Here is a 22,835-nt window from a genome sequence, read left to right as displayed (position 1 = left end):
AGCTCCACTGATTAAAAATAGCCAGGCTTAGTTATATCAAGTTCAGAAGATTGTTTGTACCTAAAACATAAATAAATTAAGTAGATTGTGTGAATTAACTTTGAGCACTTAAGCCTTTTTATTTTAACAATGGTCACTTACAGGAAACTTGATCTATTGATTCAGTCTAGGAAAGTCTATGGTCTGCTCAGCCCATTTCCATAGACATAATATCCTCTATGGAAACTGCAACTTCCAGTCTACGACTGTCATTAAAATAGAGGATCGCGAAAACGCGCGACTCGCACACGCATTTTACGAGTCAGCGGCAATCCGCAAGATCTCAATCCCAATCGCCCCTCGGTTCTTTCTTCAGGCTCACCCAGGTGTATTTTCAGGCCCACTGTGACAAAGGATACACTCAACAAAAATGCACCTATAAAAAAGATTTTTAATTAATGCAAGATTTATGACATAATTGTACCAATTGCTATTAGCAAGATATAAAATGATTATTGATGTATAACAAAGTTGTTTCCCAAGTTTCAGATACCAATATTTTCTCAGTGCACCCAGGGCCTCCTTGTGAAGCTGAGAAGTCCGATTCCAATTCCGATTCCGATTCCGATCCTGAGACCGAGACTGAGCCCGAGTCTGATGATAGCTTACTTAGTGACCGCGACTCCGTGTGTGTGTAATGTACGAAGCGGATTTCTGCAGGCCGCGTCGCCTTATTTAGGAGATCGTGATAAAAGTTGGAAGTCGCGTTGATTTATGTCAACGCATGGTCTCCGGCACTCCGCCGCAAGAATCCCTCAGCTGGAGGAGTGGAGGAGCGGAGAATGCCAGGGTCTCATTGAATTTAAGTGCCAAATTAGGAGCAATATTGATGCACAATTGCCGGCTATTCAGTTCTCCAGGGCTGTGCTCCGGTGATCTTGGCATGTTGGGATCTTCGCATCCCTTAGATTGTCAACCGAACTGAAGTGAGCTGTCACGTTTGCGGTCTGCTTATGTCAGCTTCAGCTGCAACCGGCTGCAGTCGCTCAGATTTTGCGGCCCGGCTCGAATCGCCCGCCTTTAAGCCCTTTAAAATGTGTTGTTATGATCGGGCGGCGGCGATAAGTTTGCCTTCAGATGGCAATGAAGCTGCAGTCAAGTCCACCAAGTCGCCAACTCGGAGTCGGAGCTGCAGTTGGAGCCGCAATCGCAATCTGGCAGCCTTGCCACAGACTCTAAAATTACGCGGCATTGGGTTTTAGGTTCTGGCTTTCGATGCAAATCATTTTACGTGTTGGCGACATTAAGCGCGAAATGACCCCGTTATCCCACTTGTCATCATCACTTCATAAATTAATGCTAACCGAGAAGGTAGCCAGTAGACACCGGAGACCAGTCAGTGGGCTTTTGAATTATTTTCCAGGGCCAGGATGCCCAAAGGAGGCATGGCGAAAGCAGAAGTGCACCAAGAAAAATATTGGATCACTATAACTTTCTATTTGAATCAACTTATAATTAAGCTGAAGTTTCACATGAATTTTCAGATAAGTCGCATTCCTTTGACCCACATCAAAATTGATGTGTAACCTTTTTGGTTGTGAGTAGCACTTTGTTACCAAAGTTTTTGTTCTATTCCTTGGCTGTGAAGCTCGCCTCCTCTCGTCGCCCCTGCAATTGGCCTCAAATTTGTGCAGACAAATTGGTGCCTGGGTGCCTTGGACTTGGCCAAAACGAAACCGAGCCAACTGCAGATCCAGCTCCAACTGCAACTCCAACTCCAGTGAGACACTCGGTCTGGGACTGCGTCTTTTGGGCGTGTGTGCTCCGCTTTGCGATTACGATCACTTTTAGATCCAATATATCAGGGGCGCGCTGACGTCGTACATTGGACGACAATTGATATAAGTTGTGGTGAAAAGTTTAGTGGCATTCAACGATGGCTTTGCTAGATTAAAAGCGACAGGCAGCCAGTTGGAACTGAAACGGGGAATGGGAGCGGGAATGGGAACGGGAACGGGAATCGGAATGGGAATGGAAACGGGACTGGGAAGTGAACATGGATCGGGAGATTGGCTGGAGATCTGGTCCTGGGCCAGGACCGGGATCTGAAGCCTTGGCCGGCCACAAATCTTTTTAGGCTCCGCCACAATCACAATGCCAAGTAAGACAAACCAAGAAAAGCAACAAACAAAAAATGCAGAACAAAAATAAATAAATAAAGGGAAATAAGTTAAGGAGCAGGCAGACAAGTCAGCAGACAAATAGCCGCGACTTTTTGTACGTGCCGCTTTGGAATCCGTTCGGTTATATGTATATGTACATGTACATACATATATCTCGGTATATGCATATAATGCCTCTGAGGGTGTAGAGTGCCTTGCTCCCAGCACTTCATGGTAGTTGGGATCTTTTAATTGCAGATACAGCAGCCACCACAGGAGCGGCCGCCCGTTAGCCGTAAAAAGCTGAATTATGCGATCCTACGTGACGACAATCCGCTGAAGCATTCCAATACGTCGCACTGATCCTATCGGTAGTACGTATATGGCCAGACCCACTGTCACTTATTACGTGTAAATTAGGGGAAACCTCAGATCGAAGACTGGATTCCCTTTCAGCTGAGTGGAATATTATGATATAAAAGTTACATCACTTAAAATAATTCATGCCACTAAGATAGAAATACTTTTATTGGAAAAAAGCTGAAGAGTAGCTGTTAAGCTGTATATACCTCCTCTATATGATAGAGTACATCAGTTGTTTATCAGCAAATGACATCTAATGAGTTAGACACAGTCGCTTAACGGGTCCCAAAGTCTGAAACCGAGTGCCGAAAGGTCTGAGCTGGAATCTGCTGCTGAGGTTGCTGTTCAGGTTGCCCAGATTTATCTGCTGCTGACTCGTCGCACCTTCGAGATTAGTTTTTGATCGGTTGGCGGAGACGGAGACGTTAACCTGTTACCAAATATCTCGCTTAGATGGGACTGCGTGATATTTATCCGCAGACTCGGTTAGAAATTTGAGTGAGTCAGTGGGCTGAGAAAACCGTGCTTCTGGTAGCCACTCAGCGGCTATGAAGAGTGGTGAATCAGGCCATAAAGGAAATCTGCATTTGCACTTAAAAAAAACCACGATTGTCACTAGTTAAGAAACGGAAATGCTGATTGCGCTACCGAAGAGTTGAATCAGTTTTGGGCCTGGCCAAAAAGATGACCTAAATTGATGGGAATACATTAGCTTATTTTATATAAGAAGGCCAAAATGTCAGTTTGCATCTTTCATTTTAAGTACATATATGTATATATTTTAGTTGGGTGCAAGTGGGTGGGCAGTGGCTCGCCCCTGAGCATTTGCGATATGTTTGGTATCGGATGGGATCGGATCGGCTTGGTTTAGTTCATATTTTGGCTGGGCAACGGGTCCAAGCCAATGTGCGGCCAACAAAGTCAGCGGGTGACGGCGCACACAGCGGGCCTCCTCCGTTTGGGCCTCCTTTTGGCCGGGATTTGACTCTGAATGTGACTCCGATACCACCGATACTGACTCCTTTGCGCTGCCATCCGAAGTCCAACTGCGTGGCCGTCGTCCTTTGGCCGGCGGAGGTGGAAACAGTTTAGGTTAATGCCATAAGCAGCAGCAGGAAGCGGCGGATGCAGCAGCCCGTCCAGCGGTTAGCTGGAAAACCACACGTGCCTCGGAAGGCGACCACATGCCGCTCCACAGCGGAGGTCAAAATAATAGAAGTGCCACCGAGAAATGCGAGACCAATCGCAAGTGCGCGTAAGTTGCGAAAAGTTGCTGTTCGTTTGGGCCATAAAACGGATGTGTGGTGCAAATATTTGCAGCACTTTCAATAGTCATCAAAAATTGAGGAACTCTTTAAATAAACTAAATATTAGTTCAGTACCATTTGTTTTAAGCAGAACCATTGCATCGAAGTGGACGTTTTAGCCAGTTTTGTTGAGCCCCTGCGAGGCTCTACCTATTGTTATGGCCACTTTTGTACCTGCCGAGATAACCACAGGCCGCATTCCGACCACAGGCCCTATATCTATATGTCTATATGTCCTGGCCCACACTCGCCACAGTAGCTGTTGCAGCATTCGTTTCGCATTTGGAAACGCTTTCATTATGTGCAACTCGCCGTGGGTTTGGTATGGTATTCGTATGCATCCGTATCGGTGGTATCTGTTCTCTCCCTTTTCCGGGATCCTGCCGCGTAGGGCTAACATTTAAATTTGTGGAAAATCGAACCCGAAATCGGAGTGAGAGGACTCCTCGCGGGGCAAATGTTACGGCTTATCAAAACATAGTCAATATTTAATTAACACGAACGCAGCGGGCCGAAGGGAACTGGGAATTTCGAACTTGAGAAATGATTTATGATCGCATGTGAAATTATATGCCCCGCTCCCTTCGCCCACGGTATTTACCAATTGTGCGAGCCGACAAAGAAGCAGTTGGTCTTAATAGTTTGCTTAATTGTCGGTAAATAGTTAACCTAAATGCTAGGCAAACGTACCGATGAATTGATTATCGCATCCCTCACAGGTACAGTGGGTTCTCGCAAAGGGGAGATACCACCAGCCACATACCGGAGGTGAGAAGTTCCCTCCGCACACACCGCACCGCACACCCACGTGCTGCAGATAAGGGTTTGATTAAACGTATAGGAAGACAGTAATTATAACTAAATTTGGATATATTTCATAAGTTCATTTCACAGTTGTAGGAAATTGGGGTGAGAAGGCATGAAAATCATTATTGAATAAAGAACGAAGTTTAAAACAAACTTAATCCATTAATGTAACAGAATTTATATAGTACATAGAATTTCTATTTCTATATCCTATTACAAACATGTATATCCTCATAGCAGTAATATGCAAGTATACTGTTAAAAAGATAAAAGATACTTAATTTGTCAAGTTATAAACTATAAAACGCTATAAACTGTCAAAAGTACACAACAAACATGGAAATTACTGTAAGCTGTCAGCTAACTAATGTTATTTGTTGTTTAATAGTTGCAATTAATTGGCGCCATCACTTAACTACCTAACTGCATAGTTAAACAAATACAATTGTCTTCTCTTTTTTCCCCATTTAAAACACATTCAATGTTGGTTTTTGAATTGAATTTTCTTTTAATAGTATAAATATGTTTATTTAATTACTTATTGCTTCGCCATTTAACTCTAGGATCAATTACAAGTTGCGGTACACCGTTTTAGCTGATTTATTCGAGGCAAATAAAACAGAAATTGTCCAGGAAAAAGGATGCCATTATTAGGTAATTCATTTTTATTATAAATAGCGAAAAAACATTTACAATCTTATTGCCGGGCACTTAAAAGAAGGAAACAAAAACAAAAAACATTTTTCTCATTATTTTTCGTTGATTTTGCGGAAAATTTTCGCTTTTCTTTTCATTCTATTTATTTAAAAATTAAACTTAAACAAAACAATCGCATATCGTAAATATTTATTTAATAATTGTTTTTATTATTATTATTAATTATTATTAATTTTATGTAATACATTTTCAACGTGTTTTTCGATTTTAAAATACAAATACTTATGACGTAAGTGTGTGGGTGTTTGTTTTTGATTTTTTGCATTTTAAATATTATTATTAAATTGTAATTAATTTTTATTATTCATAAAATATAGCAAGAGTGTGTTTATGTGTGTAAATCGGTAATATGTTTTAAGGCAAGATAATTGCAGCTGATAGTTGTCGCATGTTGCATGCTGCATTTTGCTGGCGTGTCGCATGTTGCATGCTGCATGTTGCTGATGTGCTGCTCTGTGTGTTGCTGATGTTGCCTGCACTTTTAAAAGCCCAAGAAGCAGTGGCTTAATTGCACTTTCGCTGGCTGCACGTGCAACACATGTGAGAAAGCCAGCAGCAACATGTTGCTGTTGTGTTGCATGTGTTGTTGTTAGTTGGTTGCGGAGTTCTGTTGGGATTTCTGTTGATTTCTGCTGTTGCTGGTGTGTTGATGTGGGTGGGATGCTTGTAGAATTGAATGGATTTCTTCTAGATGTTGCAAGTTGCTGGTTGCAACTCAATTTTCGGTTAGTTAGGCTAACAATTGCAGGTAGAGATTTTAAATCTGCAGCTTAAAGCGAAGAGCGGTGGACTTCTACAGATTTGGCACCACTTTATTGTTCACTGCACTTGGGGATGTTGCACGTTCTCAGCTATTAGATGTTGCAAGTTGCAGTCTGCCTTAGGGGACTGCCTTCATCACTTTCCGAAGCAGCCACGCCCACAAGTGTCCATGTGAAGATTTCTGGAAATATTATTGAAACTATGGAAGCTGCTGTTGCAATGTGCGTTGCAACTGTTGCAACCGTTGCCACTGCTGCATATGCTGCAACTGCTGCTGTTGTGCTGCGCCTGCGCAACATCTGCATATGTGTGTTTGTCTGCTGTTGATGGGGGCGTGGCAAGTGCATTGTATAGACCAGATAACCGAATAGATTGAAAACCAACACCTGAACGTAGCATTCCGTTCACTATAATCGCTTGTCGTGGCTGTAGATTGCATCTAGTGGTTTAAGCAATGTTGCAGTTGCTGCTGTTGCAGGTATTTATATGTTTAGAGAGTGGTGCATGAAGAAGTAGGCTGTGTGTGTTGCAGTTGCCTCATCAGATCCCATTCATTCATTATGTGTGTGTAAGATATAGCTGTGATATTGCGTGCTGTTGTTGGTGCTGCGGTGCTTAGATATCGGTTTTACTTTATATATTGCTCTGTGTGTGGTTTTATATATATTTATATATATGTTTATGTGGTATTTTAGCTTATCGCCAAACACACTGACTACATCTACAAATAGAAGAGAGAGAAAAAGAGAAATAGAGAATAATTCGTGATGTAGAAAGTAAGTTACAATTATTCATGGAAATACTAGCAAAGCGTTTCACACTGTCAAAAATAAATATATATTCGGTCTTTCATGGCTGTTAAGGTTTTTTTTGGGGGTGAGCTGATAATGTGATTGAGCTTTTATCAATCAAATGGAGCTTTTCATTAGGGTATATCTATATTTTCTGATTGGTAGGAATTAATTTATCTACTGAGAGCTATAATATAAACATTGGTTACAGTTACCTGTCGGATTAGAAGTAAATTACAATTTACTTGAATAAATCATTTGCATAAACTACTGTGTATTGTAAATTTAATTCTAATATATTCCAGGGGGCTTTAACTTTCCCCAGTTATCTGTATTTCTGAGTTAAACTCATTAAATCTTGTAAGAAGCTTATCCCATTGGGGATTTTCTAGGTGCAAATATAATATAATCTTTCAAAGTAAACTTTCCCTAGTTCTGGAATTTCCTTTAAACACCTTCTTGATTTCGTATAACCATCACCAATAAATATAACCGATTTCAATTAATTATAGTTAGCTTAATCCATGCATTGTATTCCTTTACATATGTATATGTACACGCGGAAATTCATAATCATATTGGATCTAATCAGTTTGACCCATATTGGCTGATATGATCAATGGTATCGAATTTCGTATAATCAATTAGGTATTTCACTGTATTCTTAAGAATGCCATCATTTAATGGATAAATACAAGTTTTTTGGCTACTCTTTGAACTTCAAGTGAAGTTAGAAAACACATATATACTCTTAGTAAGCTAACCATATTGAGATCAATCCGAAAAGTTTTCTGTGCGCTGGAGATGGAATGTATGTATGTATGGATAGGAATCTGGGAACTTGGGAACTTGGGATCTGCATGGTTGGTGGCTTACCTGTGCTGGCGCAGATTGTCCCGCTGCTTGAAGTACTTGCCGCACACCTCGCACGAATAGGTGATCTCGGGGGACTTGTGGGTGCGCTCGTGGATCATCAGGTTGTACGGCTTGGTGAATCGCCGCTGGCAGTACTTGCAAATGAACTCGCACTTCGGACGCATCTTGCGGCGGAAATCGGACCGGCAGTCATCGTTGTCGATTCGCATTACAGCAAACATTTTGACAGGCGGTATGTGTACTGGTGCCCGGCGTTTGAGGTTGAGTGCTTGAGTGGGGTGCTCGAAGTGCGGCGATGTGGCGCTGCTCGGGGCTCTCCCGGCCGGGTGCTCCCGCTCTCGTCAAATGGGGATTCGTGTGTGGCTGACTCCCGCCTTTCCGACCTCTCTAGCGCGCTCTTTGGCTCGGCAATGGGGCTTTTCCACTCAATGGGGTCTATTTTTTCGCCTCTAATCGCTATCTGTTCAGATAACACCGCGCTTAATTGCTGCCTTCTTGGCTGATTGGTCGGTGAAGAGCGGCAACGTCGCTTCCTCTACCACTTTCCCCTGTCCTGGCGGCTTTATCTTTTTGGCCCGTATTTCGCTGCTCCGTGATTTCGCCTCTCCGCCCCCTTCTCGTTTGCCACGGGTGACCAGTAGGTGGTGTTGCGTTTCGGTGGGCGTTATTTATTTCTCCTCTCCGCCGACGTTTAGGTTTGGCTTTTAGTTTATGGCGCACTTTAAGGCAGACACCTAAAACAGAGGGAGACGCAAGGTTTAAATGAAGTTAGCAACGCCTGCGACAACTTTTATGGGTCAATAAATTTCAAGCAGAATATATATACATATACATATTCATATGTAAATTTCCCTGCTTATATCTAAACAGTTGCGGTCATACTGATAGCAAGGCAAGTTCGAGATCTTAATTTAATAATATTTTTTAAAACCTATATATATTTAAGTAATTTGGGAATTTATAATGCCAAACAGACGCATACCAATTTAAATAACATTAAGTACACAGTTAACCTATTGAATTAAGCTTCTGTTGGTAAACAATTCAACTAATTTATGGATAAGCCGAAGTGCCATCATTTTGACCACAACTGCGTACATATTATATCCACAAATAAGTCAAGATCACGCAAAATGAAATCGCCCATGACTCATTAAAGGCAACCGAATCCGCACCTCGAACGCGGTGTTGACATTTACAAATCACCCCGACGTCCAGACAACTGTTTTTCACAGTTGCTAACCTTCGGCGGGCTTTATAATGATTTGTCTTCAACGACACCAACGATTGTTCACCGTTGTCTCTGGGTGTACATATATACATTTTCTCTCAAAGCTTTGCAAAGTTCATTAACGGAAGAGCACTGTACCTACTTCCGCAAACACAGATATTCCATTAGTAGTGGGGCAGGCACTAAGTTAGGAGATTTCACAAGCCCGAAGAATTGGTATTTGAACACCAACTTTCTTTACATCCTACTATACAGTTATGGAACAAACTCTAAGATACTTCTCTGATAAGCAAGATATGAAGGGATACCGTGAGCTTTAATGCTGAAACCCTAATAAAACCATTTGGAAAGGGACTCCTGCCAGACAAAAAAGACACCGCATACCAATTTCAACGAAGTTATGACCATAAATACCCAAGTTCCCATGGTCGGTTTGCATTTCTAAATTAAGTGAGTCATCTTTGGCAGCCTTCGGCAATTCCCCCGCAGCGTTATGGCCAAGTACAGTTGCCAAATTCCGCCTGTTTTTGGCCACTTCATTAAGGTGGCGCTGTAACAAGTTTATTTTTAATTGGCGCCTTGCGTAGCCGATCGAAATTTATGCCCATCGATATTACCCATTCCCCACCCGCCCGCGCGGTAGTTAACAACTGTTATTTTTTATGTAATTTTATTTTTGTCATTTCGGCGCCGCTGGATCTCCCGCTTCTTTCCCCGGCCTTTTCTTTTCGGGATATATATTTCCCAGATTTACTGGCCTTTTTGTTTCGCCCGGCGTATTCGGGAATTTTTCTGCGCGAAACAAAAGGCAGCGCTGACTGGTAGCGACAAGCGTCTCGGCAAGACCCGATTTCGATATTTATTTATATGTTATGGTGCTTTCAGCTCGCAGCTGGAACACTTTTAGGACTGCGACCGGGACTGGCAATGGGAATCGAGATTCGGATTCGGAATGGGATTGGGATTGGGGATTGGGAATCGGAATGGTAATGGGATTGGGTATGGATGTGGAAACGGGTTCGCTCTGGGTATCGGCGGTCGGGGAGCTAACGTTGACAACAAAAGGCAAACGTCACAGCGGGTGCTGCACCGGCCGCAGACGGTACGTAGTTATTGTCATTATAACATTAATGCCCACTAAACATATTCAAATTATAACACTGAGTCGCGCTCGATTCCTGCACTCAGAGAAAATACGTGTCGGTGTACTAAAAAGTAAAAAGTAACCACCTAATTTAATCTATACTTTCAAGACGTTACTTTAAAAGGAAGATAATAATTAAAGCAAGTAATATCTATCACTTATCTAACAACTTTCAAACACTTTGATACCCTGCTTTCGCCCAGTGGGCGAGGTGCACGGGTTCGGGCCTGGGTCGCTGATCGCATTGGTCATGTCTGGCGGGAGACTGGTACTCGGCTGAGATCGGCTCAAAGGCCTGGCCAAAAGAGACTCCTCCAATGTTAATTTGTGTACACAATGTGGCGTCACATTGGCATTTTAACGCCGTTAATCATGCGACACAGGGCGCCTGCATAAGGCCATCAATTCGATATGGATTCTTTGGGTCCGGGTCTCTCCGCCTCGATCGGTCTCGCATTTGGCCATGCTTTGCTTTGGATTTGGACTCGGACTCGCATTTGGACGTGGACTTGTATTAAGTTTGTCTCTGGGAGCGTGGGCCTAAGTGGAGCACCATTAGCCACGGGTTGCTCTCCGGGGTTAAGCACTCTATTTGGCCATTTGCTGGATGCGTCGAATGACGATGGAATTGTCTGCAGTCTTGGGAAGGGGCAAAAGGGGCGGGGAGACCTTCGAGAACAGTGAAATTTGAGCTGACAATTGAGTGAGCCCATCAATTTGGATGGTGAAGTTAGCTGGGCTGGGGCATTCCAATGGCAGAAGGTCTATCTATATTGGTAAAGTAAATCTCATTATAATAACTCAACAAAACTGAGAGAGATGCTTTTCCAATCTTTGGATCTAGTTCGTAAATCTTTCTAATCCGTTGAAAATCCAAGCAAAACAATCATCCGAATCCATCTAAGAACCTGTGCAAAGTCATGGCAAATCCAAACGGGCGTTACTTGGCACCTTCTTCGATCCCGGACTTTAAACGGTCTCCAACTGTTAGTATTTGGCAACTGGACATTGCAATCCGCTTATGCGAAAAACGAACACCCACAGAAACGGAGGGAAAACTGCCCAAATATTGTATAATAAACTGTTGTCCAACGCAAAGATAATCCCATTAATCCGCACTGAAAATAATTAGTGTTGTGCACACACACACAGTTTTTGGACAGGAAGGTTGAGATGTGAAGATCTGAAAATCTGGAGATCTCTGGGAGATCTTCTGCACAGCATGATCCTGACTCTGGACTTTGGGTTTCCGTGTGAAGGGCATGCGAAAGGCGTTAATGCTGCGTGAAATTAGATTTGCAGCGATGGGAAAGAGAAATAAAATGGCAAACTGCAAACAGAGAGTGAGATTATATATGGCCAGATCTCTGGTAAGAGAAGTAAGTGCGTCGGGGCTTCACGAAACTCGAGTCGCCTCGAGAGTTACAGTTTAACACCCCGAGATAAATGTGTAGCGGTATGGGCGATAACAGGCTCAAAACTGGGTCCAAAAAAAGGGCTCAAAGCAGTGACACACACGTCGCAGGACGTGGGATATGGTCGAAAGCGATTACCACACTTCTTTCACCTCGCACCGTGGTCATCCCTTTATTTTTTGTAGGAGGCGGACAGTGAGTTGGCAAGGTGCCATTAAAAATTACAACCGAAAAGTGAAAAGAAGAAACCGAAGCGAGAAAAAATGACAATAAAAGGACATAAGGCTGTGAAGACAAAGGCACCGAAGTCCATTTGATACGAATCTAATTGTGCTAATGGCGCAGAATTCCCGGGAAAAACACCCACACACACGAGGTCCTGGCCTGACAACAGAACCAATAAGTCGGTGGAAACAATTAGGATGTGTGGCACTGCCACTTCAGCGCGAACAAAGGAATACCTTCGTAACCCCAAACACAAACACACCACAAGATACAAAGATACAATGCGGCAAGGTATGAGCGATCTTCCCTAGATCCATCGCAAATCGGATGGGAATTTCGTGGCCCAAGCAAGTCGATTTCGGACGCTTCTCACCTTCAGCCTGTAAGATATGACAGTTGCTCAAAAGTCGGCGCAGATTAGCTGCCAGCTGAGCCCATTTACCGTAATCGCTTAGCTAATTAGACTCTAATTGATGGAGCGCAGCGGGAGGTCCAGGCGAGGTCAAAGATCAGACAGACGGGAAAGAAATGGTCGCGAGGAAAGCGGTAAGAATTCCAAAAGGTCACAAAGCAAAGAGCACGGAAATCGAATAAAACGACTGACAACAACTTTACTTCAGTATAACTATGTTAAACGAATTTGCCTATATCGTAAATGTTAGTCTTACTTCTGGAAAGTTCCCCTGGAATATGGGTTCTGAGTTCTCCGTTTTCCCACCAGATTCATTGGAATTTTCGCACAAGTGCCAAATCTTAGGTATTTCAAAGTAACTGACTTAGACGCAACTTTTTGAACATCTGTTGTTAGCTTGAGCCGTACTCATTGGTATTTCATAATCCAATGAAAAAGCACAACTCCATGACTCATAGGCAAAAAACTTGTACCAAAACGGCTGATGATGATATGCCAAACATTCTTGGCGATGATTTGCCGTGTTTTGTGCGTCCGCGATCAACCTTCGACAAACTAGGCTTTTGTCCAATCAAAGAAGTTTCTTAATGCTGACTCATTAAACTTCTCAGCTTCTATTCTTTCGATCTGAAAAAATGCCGACGGCTTTAAGAGTTTTCAATGCCTAGACAATTTTAATGGAAAACGATTGAAACTTTTTAAAATTAAATATAAAAACTATTATTTGTTTTGCAGAAAGCTCAAACGTTTTTTAGACCAAGTTCAAAAGAAAATATTATTTAATAGATTTCTTTTCGAAAATTAATGCGAATTTTTTGATGAGATAAAAATTTTTCATTTCGGAAATTCATAACACATTTGTACTATACAACGAGAGATCAATAAACTCGGATGTGTTTAAAGTAGATCACCCATTTTGGGGAATTCGTGTCAAGAGTTGCGGGTAAAAACTTTTTATAGTCCAATAGGGAAATATTCGGACTTGGCGTCCGCCATTTTTGCAAATGGCGACACTTTCTCACGCACACAGAGGCCGAAAAGCTCCGTTGGCCACACGCATGCCATATTAGACGCATCGCCCCTCTCCCTCTGGCACACTGAAGACCCGAAGTGAGAGGACCGGGCAGAAAGAGAGGGCGATACACGCACCCGAGTTACGTGTGGGGTTTACTTCTTCTTTTCTTTGCTCAGTTTTCAGTTGTCCAATGAAAGCGGCGTAAAACTGGTAGCGAAACAAGTGTGGAATGGGGAAGAACGACGAGCAGAAGAACACGAAGAACGCCATTGAAGAGAGGAGCTGAGGAAAGACTTACCCAATGGGATGCACTGGAGTTACGCGTTCTTCGGACTCGAGTAGAAGCTAACCGATTTCTATAGCTGAGTTTCGTGCGATTTTCGTATGTCCGCAGAATGGATAGATCGATTTGTATCTCTTTTGAAGGTACTCGCGAAGGAAATGTTACTGATGTTGTTACTGATACTGTTACTGATGAGAGGGAACTATATACGCACGCTCGAGCGGCACAAAGTTGAATGAATGAATGCTACTAATAACTGAAAGAAATAGTAGTCGCCTCTGCCGCCGTCCTCTGTCGGCGTCGCTGCGGGCGTCGCTGCTGGCAAGTTGAGGAAGCGAGATCATCGCTCTGTCCCTGTCTGTTACTCAATTCGGTGGCACTGTGTGAGTGTGTGTAAGTGTGTGTGAGTCATCCGAAGAGAAACGAAGCAAAACGAAGACCGGTAGCCGAAGCTACTGCTCATGCGCAGCGCTCGCTAGCCATCCCTTTCGCTCGCCCTAAGTTCTTATGCGTAAGTACAGAAGCTGGCAAACGGAAGCCACAAAATGGCGTCTCTTCTAACGGAAGCCAAGCGTAAAAGCCACAAAATGGCGTCACTTACCTATTGCGAAAGCACGAAATACCGTTTGCTATTTGGCAAGACACAAATAATATGCGATTTCTGTTTGGTAGCACTGTGTTGGGTAATATTATTAATAAAATATATTTCACTTCCGAACGCTTCTGTGCGCGAGAGTCAACTGCAAAGTTACGATCGAAAACTTCAGCTTGATGGGTTGAACTTTTTCTGTTTTCCTTTTTTTTTGGTTACCCTCTTTTTTACAGCCCTCTCTCGGTTAGCTGTCCCTTTCCCACCCACTGTTTCAGTCGCGGCGAACGAGTTTTGAGTGTTTCAGCTGATTGGTCGGAGGAAAATGAGCTAAAGAGCGAGCTGAGAAAACTGGAGAGTGAGCGAGCGAGAGAAGGCTACCTGAGTTGAGTGGTTTTGAAGGCGTTACCTGAGTTGACTGTTAATTAAGCTTAAGTAAGCCAACATTTCAATTAAGTTTAGGCGACTAATGAGTGAAAGGTGTGCTGGATAATGCGGGCTGTAATAAACCAGCGATTTCTTTGGATTTTCTCGGACTTCCTCTCAGTCTTTCTAGCTGCTGTTTGGTTAAAAAGGTAACTTTCTTTCACTTATACCTGTGCATATTTTTATAGATGTAGGCGTGGCTTTGGGCGGCGCTCTGTCTGTCCCACTCTTTCGCGCCCTCTCGCTCGCTCACCCCCTTTTTAACTGCTTCTTAACCCGTTTTGCGAGCGAGCGAGAGGCCAAATATAAAAACCAGTGGCAGAGCAGAGCAACCGTATTACGCAGTGCTCAATTTTTAGTGTATTTATCGTCTTTTTTGTGGAGCTCCATTTTGTTTTCAGGGCCTGGGAAACTTTTTTCTCGCATTTCCTTTGGCTTTGCCGCCTCCGCCTTTGTTGTCGCTCTTCTGCTTGTGTGGCCTCTTTAGACCGAAAAATAATACTACAGAAACACCATATTGATGGTCTGTTTATCTTTTGTGCCTCACCATATCTGTTTATCTTTTACGATTTCTCAATGAAATCTGAAAAACTGTGTCTTTCATTCAGCATGAAACTTCATTAACTTAACACCCAGTGTTTTTAATTAGGTGCGCCAGAAAAGGATTGTTTTTAATTAAGTTTTCGCCTGTCCATAAAGTTTAACAAATTATTTTCGACTGCTTTTGGGCATTTTTAAGTGCAATCCGTTGGCAACTCCAATTTGATGGCTTCATCTCTGTCCGCCTCGCTTTTGTTTCACTCCATCTGCGTCCATCTGTCTTATTGTTTTTTGGATCAAATTTGCATATTGTAAATGGCCAATCAGCAAACTCGAAAAGGAGACGTATCGACAATTGCGAGGAGCTTCCTTTTGAAGGAGAAACTAATTATGAACCCTCCAAAGAAGAGTCTGAAAAATGACTGGCCTTCTTGGCAATTTTGAAGACTTTGTTTTCAGAGGCGAGGAATGTGATGCAATATATTACTCCATGTTGAAAGGTTGTTTGGTTCACCAAGATTATTGTAGTTATTATCACAAGCAAACAATAATTTGACCTTCATATGAATATGTAGTTTATTTTTTGTATTTTTCGTATCCTTTACTCATCTATCATCTTCAAATAATCTGTCACCTAAAAGGCCCCTAAGTTTTGACAAATACCTCGCAACAACAACAAATAAAGTTGGGGCCAGCATAAATTCCAACGACCCAAAACTTGTCCGCCAGACAGTGCACACAAAAGTATTAAATTTCATTAATTGCCAAAATTAAAAAGACAAACAAAATCGAACAGCAAAAAAATGAAGATAGGTGAAAAATTAAAAATTCATACGGCAGCGATGCGGTCACATAAATTTCGGAGGAGGCAACAAAGACCACAGCTAAGAAAAGGCAGATGCAAAAAATTATAATAAATATATATGCGAAGATACACGGATGAATCTGTGGAAGCAGGCAAATGTCGAAGACGTGGGCGTTGAATGGGATCCGCTGGGGTTTTTTCGGATTCGGTTTTTATACTTTTTGGTTAATAATAATGAAACTGGACCGCAGCCACCGCAGCAAGGCGTTGTCAACAGTTGGCGACGATGATGCCGATGACGTCGATGGTGCTGATGATTCCGGTGATGACGAGGCCCCGACTTGGCTCCATCTTCAGCTCTTCATTTCTTCATTTGGCACACGGTAGTTGGCTGGGCTGTCATTTAGCTCCAAGACTCTGGCTCTCTTCCAGGGTGTGCGAGTATCATCTCACTGAGGGAAAGGGTATATAACTTGCAGGATTTAATGTTAATAAAGGCAATAACTAAGTGTAGTTTGACAAGAACTTTTTTCTTTTCAGTGCATCTAGGCTCTGCTTATGGCGAAAAGAAATGCAGTGCATCTTGTAGCAATTTTCTTCGAGTGTATCCGCTCCGCACCAATGTCGTGACTTGATTTATTTTTTTGGCCCAGACTGGTGTGTTTTCACATAAATCTGAATTATGGTCCGCTGGCTCGTAAAGTCGCTGGGTGATGTGTCTATTTTAACAGTTAGTCGGGGGACGGAAACCGAACGGCGAACGATCTATCAATGAATCCGCAGCTGAATGAAGTGGTGGCCCCAAACAAAACTTGATCGGATCCTCATTTGATATGCAGCTTCGATCTTCAGTTTGTATGCTAATTCTCGTGTCGTTCGGTTTTCGGTTTCAGATCGCGTCCATTGTTCATTTTTGGCTGTTTGCCGCGCGGTGTTTTATTTAATTTTAATTTTTATTTCGTAAATTTTAATTTTGTTGTCACTTCTGTGGGAGCAGGCGCGGTTTTTCCACTCGCCCGCAGTCGCAGATACGCATTGTTTTTTATTATAATTGGGTGCGGTTCGCAGTGGTTCGGTAGTATTTCTGCAGAACTCCATGAGTCGATCCTATTGTTCAGTTATAAAAATCAGTCGCACAATCGCACGAGGAGCTCTCTTTTTTGTGAGGCAGCCGCTATAGAAATTAATAAAATTTATGGTTTATTGGGAATTCTTGTTCGTTTTTTCGGTCATTAATTCGCCATAAAGAAGTAGGCAAAGTGTGTGGCAAAAGCTTTTAAAGTGGGCAGACAGGCGGGAATCCATTGTTCAAATGGATGTTGTTCGTTAGGTTTTTAAATCAATTTCGAGCTTGATAGCTTACTTAGGTGCCGTGGTTCGAGATGAACCCATTTAGTTTTAATCCCCGAATACTTACACTTTCAATGGGTCAGAAGATTTCAATAGAGGTTATATACCATATGAGCACTCTGCCACTTGACCCCAAGCCCATAAATGCATCCCCACCCTGAAATGTACCATTCTAACTCGGCTCTCATAACACTTATCGCTGACCAATTGATCGGAAAAGGTGTCAACCCATGTCTTTGGTTTTCAAATAGGAATTCCTCACCTCCCTCGCCGGTTTGTGCTTAAAAACTTGTAAATTGCGTGATTTTTCTAGGAACACAATACCCATTCTCTACAAACTACCAGCCCACATCTATTCTAGCATTTTCCTCTGGATTCTAAGTGATTTACAACCGATGGCGATTCAGTTCTTTTTCCTTAGCGCCACACGAACTTCCGTTCCTAACATGGGGGATATACTTTCATAGTATCTGAAAGGTGTCGCCTGCGTGGGTGTCTCGATTTCAATTCGAAATTAATAGGACAGGGCAGACCTATGCTACACTTAATACTGTTAGGTGCACAGAGAATAAAATAATGGTCAATTATATTCCTTAAAAGTCAGAAAGTATAGACTAATTCTATAGTCTTTCAATGGGATCTAACCTTTAAGAAAAATTTTTGTTGTTAATATTTTCTTTGTCTGTAAACCGATTCCCACCGAAGTGAAAAGACCAAAAAATGTTTTATTACATTGATTTGCATTTAAATCGATGTTGGCGGCGGCGTCACTCTTTCTGATTTTGGATACAAGGGGGCCTTTGGGGATTTTGCGGGGGGATAGACCGATGATTACGGGCACAGCGAGCGGTCAAAATGTTGACAATGATCCCAGATATCCCACACGGCGATCGGGTCGAAACCCAACCCAAAAAATCTTGAAAGTTTTCAATGAATTTGTTTCCGTCCTCCTCTCCAATCCCCTCCACCATACTATCTTTTGAATGGGAAGCGCCGAAGTTTTCATCCTTCAATCTGGAGACTTTTTTCTTTTGTATATTAGATCATAAATTATGGAATCTTGCATATATGACAAAACAAATAATTTTTTTGTCTGTCGTGCTTCCAGTAGCCACCCCGCTGGGTCTCGAACCCCCACTTTGCCCCGCTAGTTGGCCAAAATTTATTAGTTCTCCAGTTTTTATTGGGGAATTACAAAGGCAGGACTTCGGGAGGACAAAAGGAATCTCTGGGGTAGGTGGCGCCTTGCTTAGGGATTAGAGTCTTAGGACTTGGAGAGGCTCCAGAGCACGGAATGGTGGACCATGGGGAGAGATCCGATCCCCTCACGATTTATGCTCAAAAATGCTTTTCAGCCCGAGGCCCCAAAAACGTAAAATAAAAGAACTCATTTTTCCATTCAAAGACGGGCAACAGGTTTACTTTTCTCGTTGTTTTCTGGTGCTGTACAGTGGAACTTGCTGCGCTTACTAAACTTATTTGTCCAAATGAAATAAGTCATCTTAGCTTTGTTCTTATTCTTTGAATCAGAGATTGACTTTTTTTGATGATGAATTTGCTTTGTTGTTCGTTTTAGCTAAGTTCACCTGTAAAGTAAACAATGAGAAAATGAAACTCATCCGAGTACTTGCACAACAACAGCAACAGCGATCGCTACAATGGGAGCAAGAGAGGCAGCTGCCTCCCACAAAGCTGCCGAAGCTAAAAAACGAAGCTCGAGAAAGCCGAAGGCTCCAATCAAGCTCCAACAACAGCAACAACTGGAACAACAACAACAGCTGCAACAAGAGTGAGAGCTGCAAAGAGAGGCTCCCCTTTTGTTGTTGCGGCTGCCAGTCACTCGGTCTCCATCTCATTCGCTCTTTTCTTTCTGTCTCACTGGAATGGCATCCAATGAGAGCGAGAGAGGGATAGAGATGAAGGAGCCCCACCGTGGGAAATGAACAGTAGTCGTCTTTGGGCTTTTTGCACCACCAACAACAACGGCAATAAGAGCAGTGTGCGCAACACAAACAACAACAACAACAGCAACAACAACAGTTTACCGACGTTCCTTCTTCCTCCTTCTCTTTCTCCTCCCACTCCCCCCATCCACCGCCCCCTGCCCCTATGAATTTGTAGCTGTTGTTGTCTTGGTCGAGTGAGCTTTTGCAATTTCTTTGCAGCGTTTTGTTTTTGTTTTTGTTGGCGGCGCATTTCAAATGAGCCTAATAATAATGCAATTTATGCCAAGTGGGGAAGCAGGGCAAAGATAGTGAAAGAGAGAGAGAGGAGATGGAGAGAAAGGTGAATATCACTAATATTCCTTGAAATTACCAAAAACATAGTTATAATTATTATTGGAAGTTCTAAAAACGAAATTGTGTTTTTCCACATATTTACATTCGTGTTCCCAGTCATTCTTCGAGTGGTCTGCTTTCCAGTTGTTGTATTTATCCCAAATTTCCATGGCTGGAAAATCCCCCAGCTTATTTTCTATTTTCGAGTGGCTTGCACTTGGGGAAAAACCTTTTAGCACCTCCGGCCGGCCACAGCGCAAATCACAACAAGTTGCGGGCCAATCCGAGCACACATTTGGCCAAAACACATGCAACGGCAGGAACTCCGTTTTGGCTTATCAGTGACCGGGCCAAAAAGTGGGCAAACAAGGAATCGCGGGACGTGGGATGTGGGATATGGTATTTCAGATGTGCAAAGTGGGATGCAGGGGACAACACCTCTTTACAGCGTTTCGAGGGTTTTCCAGGTTCAAATTGGTTTGCTTAGGCTCTGCTTGCGGTTGCACTGCAAGAAAATGTGTTGACTTAGAATTGGTTACATATTTCTAGGGCAATGGTTATTTTAGAAGTGTAGCTTTTAGTTCACAGGCTGACTAGCCAAGCGCAACACTTTTAATAACACCTTTGGGATTTAGGGTAACTGAATCTTCTTGCACTGCTTTCTCGCAGTGTAGGGCGATGTAAGAGGTAGTTGTGTGGTAGTTGCGGCGTCGTCGGCGGCTTCTTTGGTCAAGTACGTGCGCCACGGACCTCCGTACCGTTATCTCCGATCGATCGACGAAGGATAAGGATCGCACGCGCTTGTTGCTGCAACTACACCCTCGTTGTGCGTTTGACTGTGTGTGTGAGTGTGTGTGTTTGTCCAAGGAGCAGATAACAAGGAGGTGATAATTGACCGCCCAATTGGCTTGGCAACCAATTACGAAACTTATCAGCGGCACCGGCAATCGAATCAAACGATCGTCAAAGCGGGCGGGGTCAACGCCGGTGGTCCAATGAAGTCCCCTCATGCATTCTTGCACTCAGAAAAAAACCAGAAACTAAATGTTGGAGAAAGCCCACAAGCAACAGCTCTTTGTTTAGTCTTGAAGAAGTATACATACCTTGCTGCCGAAGAAAATATGAATTATATTTTAAATTATTAAGCTTACAATCCCGTTGTAGTAAAACGATCGCATAATTTCAAACATCTTTAATAAAAATAAACGAGTATTTTTTCCCAGTGCAACTATCTCCTGCAGAACGAGTGCAAACGAGAGCACACCCATTCGCGAGGTGTGAAAAGATCGGGCTGGCTGGTTGGTAGGGATATACACAGATATATGTACCATTTAGCATGCTAAGTAGTGCTTATCAGCGGGGTTTTATGGTTTGTTGCCAGGTCGGTGGTTTGGTTCTGCTGCAACTGCCGCACCACAATGTCCTGGTCGTGGGCATGCACCAGCAGAGCCACCTCCAGATTCAGTTGCGCAGTGTCCTCCTTCAGCTTGGCGATCGCTTTCCTGATCTGCTGCACCGAACCTGATAAAAGAGAAATGGAAGAGGCATTTCGGGATTGGGATTAGCACCGCATAGCACTGTGGGTGGCTTCCAAAGGGATCGGGAGATGTGATTTTCTGTTGACCAGAATCAGGGATCTACGATGGCAAATAGACGACGTCTATTTGCAGGTCAAATAGAGTTTGAAAGGTGTTGGTGTTAAAGGTTCCATATTTGCTATCTATGGGAATGCTAGTGCTCTTTATAATTTGGAATAATTCCATTGTAAGAATAGTTCTTATGAATGCAGACATAGAATTTGTCTACTCTTTTTTGTTACTTTTTGAAAAGATGGTATATACACTTCTTTCGTAACCCAGAATCTCGTAACTTCCCCATACTCACTCCCATCCGACATGGCCTGTCCTCGTCGCTCCATTTCCTCCTTCTTTAGCTCCTGCTCCATCATGACCTCGTTGAGCTCTGCGGTCTGCTTCTCCATGTTCTCCTGCAACTGATTCTGGGCATATTGGATGGAGGACAGTTCAATGGATAGCTCCTTGAACTGCTGAATCAGGGGCTTGAGCTCATTGTTCAAATGTTTTTCGCGGCTTTCGATCTTTTCCAAGTCGAAAGTGAACTCGCTGTGCAGTTTCTTTAGTTGAGCCTCGGCGGTATCGGAGTTTTGCAATATGTTTGTTTTTAAGGTCTCCATCTGGCTGATGTGGGTCCTCCAGTCCCGGGCGTCTGCTTTGACGAATACTTTCAGTTGGGGCAGGACTCTTTCCAGTTCCATATGCCACTCCTGATGATCGCTCATGCGAGCATCCAATTCAGGATTCCGCTCATCCAGGTTGACATCTCCCATGGATTTCTTCTGCGGCCGATTCAACCAGTTCAGCTGCCGGAAATTGTGCGCCTCCAACTCCATGTCACTATCATCACTTAAGGCGGCTGCATTCTGCTCATCCTCCAGTTTCTCCAATATGATCTCCGCATTGTCTTCAAGATAATCGCCCAGGAACTCCTCCTCCTGGGCGATGTGCAGCTTTTGGTAGCCCACTTGGGCCACTTTGCAGGCTTGCGTGGAGAGAACATCCAGGACCGACAGACAGATGGGTCCAGCTCCACGAATCAGCTTATTGGGCTGGAAATCTACTGGGACATCCTAAAAAGAAAATATTGTAGTATTGTAGTAATTCAACTTAGTCCGAGTACTCACAATCTCCCCAAGCATTTTAATGATATTGGCAGCCACAGTGTTGGGATCATCGTACTCCTGTGGCCGCTCCATATCCTTTCCGAGTTTCTTGCATAGCCACCAGCATATTAAAGTAAACATATAGAATTGCTCTCCGGGATTTGTGGCCTTTACGAAATAGAAACGCGACAGCGGTTTCAGTTTGAATTCCTTGAGCAAATGTTTTTCGTAGTTGAGTAACTTTAATTTTTCCAGCAAGTCATCGGATTGAAAGTTTTGTAGCTGCTGGAATTTTTCCTGTCCTTCATCTTGCTGCATTTTACAATCCCTTTTTTTGTGTGCCTAAATAAAAAAGTGTTAAGTGTGAGCCAGCTGTTTGGAAACAAAAAATAGTCGCCAAGGCAACGATATGTGGGTAAACAAACCGAGCGCATGCGTCCAAACTTATACCCTTTTTATTTAAATTGATTTAGTATAATTAAGCTCTTTGAAGATTACTTATTTTATTAACGCCTAACTTTGAATAAAGAACAATTATAATATCGCTAATATTTAAATATGCGTTGAATTATCGAAAGAGGGCGGCAACGAGTTGAATGTTAGCATGCGCTTCAAAAAGCTTGTCATGGTGCTTGCCTTATAGAAGTTTCCTGTAAAAAGTTGCAAACGCTAAAGTT

General features: G+C 43.0%; 2 protein-coding genes across 4 annotated transcripts; both read right to left on the bottom strand.

Moving 5' to 3' along the window:
- Positions 1-5,614: 5,614 nt before the first annotated feature.
- Positions 5,615-14,215, bottom strand: LOC6613257 (protein drumstick). 3 transcript variants are annotated; one of them, XM_032725551.1, is made up of 3 exons: positions 14,091-14,215; positions 7,765-8,498; positions 5,615-6,278 (listed from the first exon to the last, which is right to left on the bottom strand). In XM_032725551.1, exons 2-3 carry the CDS (start codon positions 7,983-7,985, stop codon positions 6,233-6,235), a joined length of 267 nt encoding a protein of 88 aa, XP_032581442.1. In that variant the 5' UTR covers positions 7,986-8,498; positions 14,091-14,215; the 3' UTR covers positions 5,615-6,232. The 3 variants fall into 3 exon arrangements, with proteins under 3 accessions (XP_032581442.1, XP_032581435.1, XP_002037734.1); XM_032725544.1 differs by lacking the exon at positions 14,091-14,215 and adding an exon at positions 13,505-13,723; XM_002037698.2 differs by lacking the exon at positions 14,091-14,215 and adding an exon at positions 13,505-13,721 and having other exon boundaries at positions 5,615-6,818.
- Positions 14,216-20,655: 6,440 nt separating this feature from the next.
- LOC6613256 (intraflagellar transport protein 57 homolog) lies at positions 20,656-22,546 on the bottom strand. Its single transcript, XM_002037697.2, has 3 exons — positions 22,180-22,546; positions 21,363-22,125; positions 20,656-20,999 (listed from the first exon to the last, which is right to left on the bottom strand). Exons 1-3 carry the CDS (start codon positions 22,474-22,476, stop codon positions 20,818-20,820), a joined length of 1,242 nt encoding a protein of 413 aa, XP_002037733.1. The 5' UTR covers positions 22,477-22,546; the 3' UTR covers positions 20,656-20,817.
- Between the last annotated feature and the right edge of the window lie 289 nt (positions 22,547-22,835).

Source organism: Drosophila sechellia, chromosome 2L (genome assembly GCF_004382195.2).
Source record: "Drosophila sechellia strain sech25 chromosome 2L, ASM438219v1, whole genome shotgun sequence".
Lineage (NCBI taxonomy): Eukaryota > Metazoa > Arthropoda > Insecta > Diptera > Drosophilidae > Drosophila > Drosophila sechellia.
This window is presented reverse-complemented; position numbering and strand designations above follow the sequence as displayed.

What these genes read in the sequence shown, in the direction of transcription:
- LOC6613257 (XM_032725551.1), bottom strand. Translation starts at nt 7,985, where the DNA reads ATGTTTGCTGTAATGCGAATCGACAACGATGACTGCCGGTCCGATTTC. An exon ending in GACAATCTGCGCCAGCACAG is followed by an intron (nt 6,279 to 7,764) that starts GTAAGCCACCAA and finishes TAATATTTCCAG; the next exon opens with AAATCTTCACATGGACACTT.
- LOC6613256 (XM_002037697.2), bottom strand. Translation starts at nt 22,476, where the DNA reads ATGCAGCAAGATGAAGGACAGGAAAAATTCCAGCAGCTACAAAACTTT. An exon ending in TTAAAATGCTTGGGGAGATT is followed by an intron (nt 22,126 to 22,179) that starts GTGAGTACTCGG and finishes TTTTCTTTTTAG; the next exon opens with GATGTCCCAGTAGATTTCCA. An exon ending in ACAGGCCATGTCGGATGGGA is followed by an intron (nt 21,000 to 21,362) that starts GTGAGTATGGGG and finishes CTCTTTTATCAG; the next exon opens with GTTCGGTGCAGCAGATCAGG.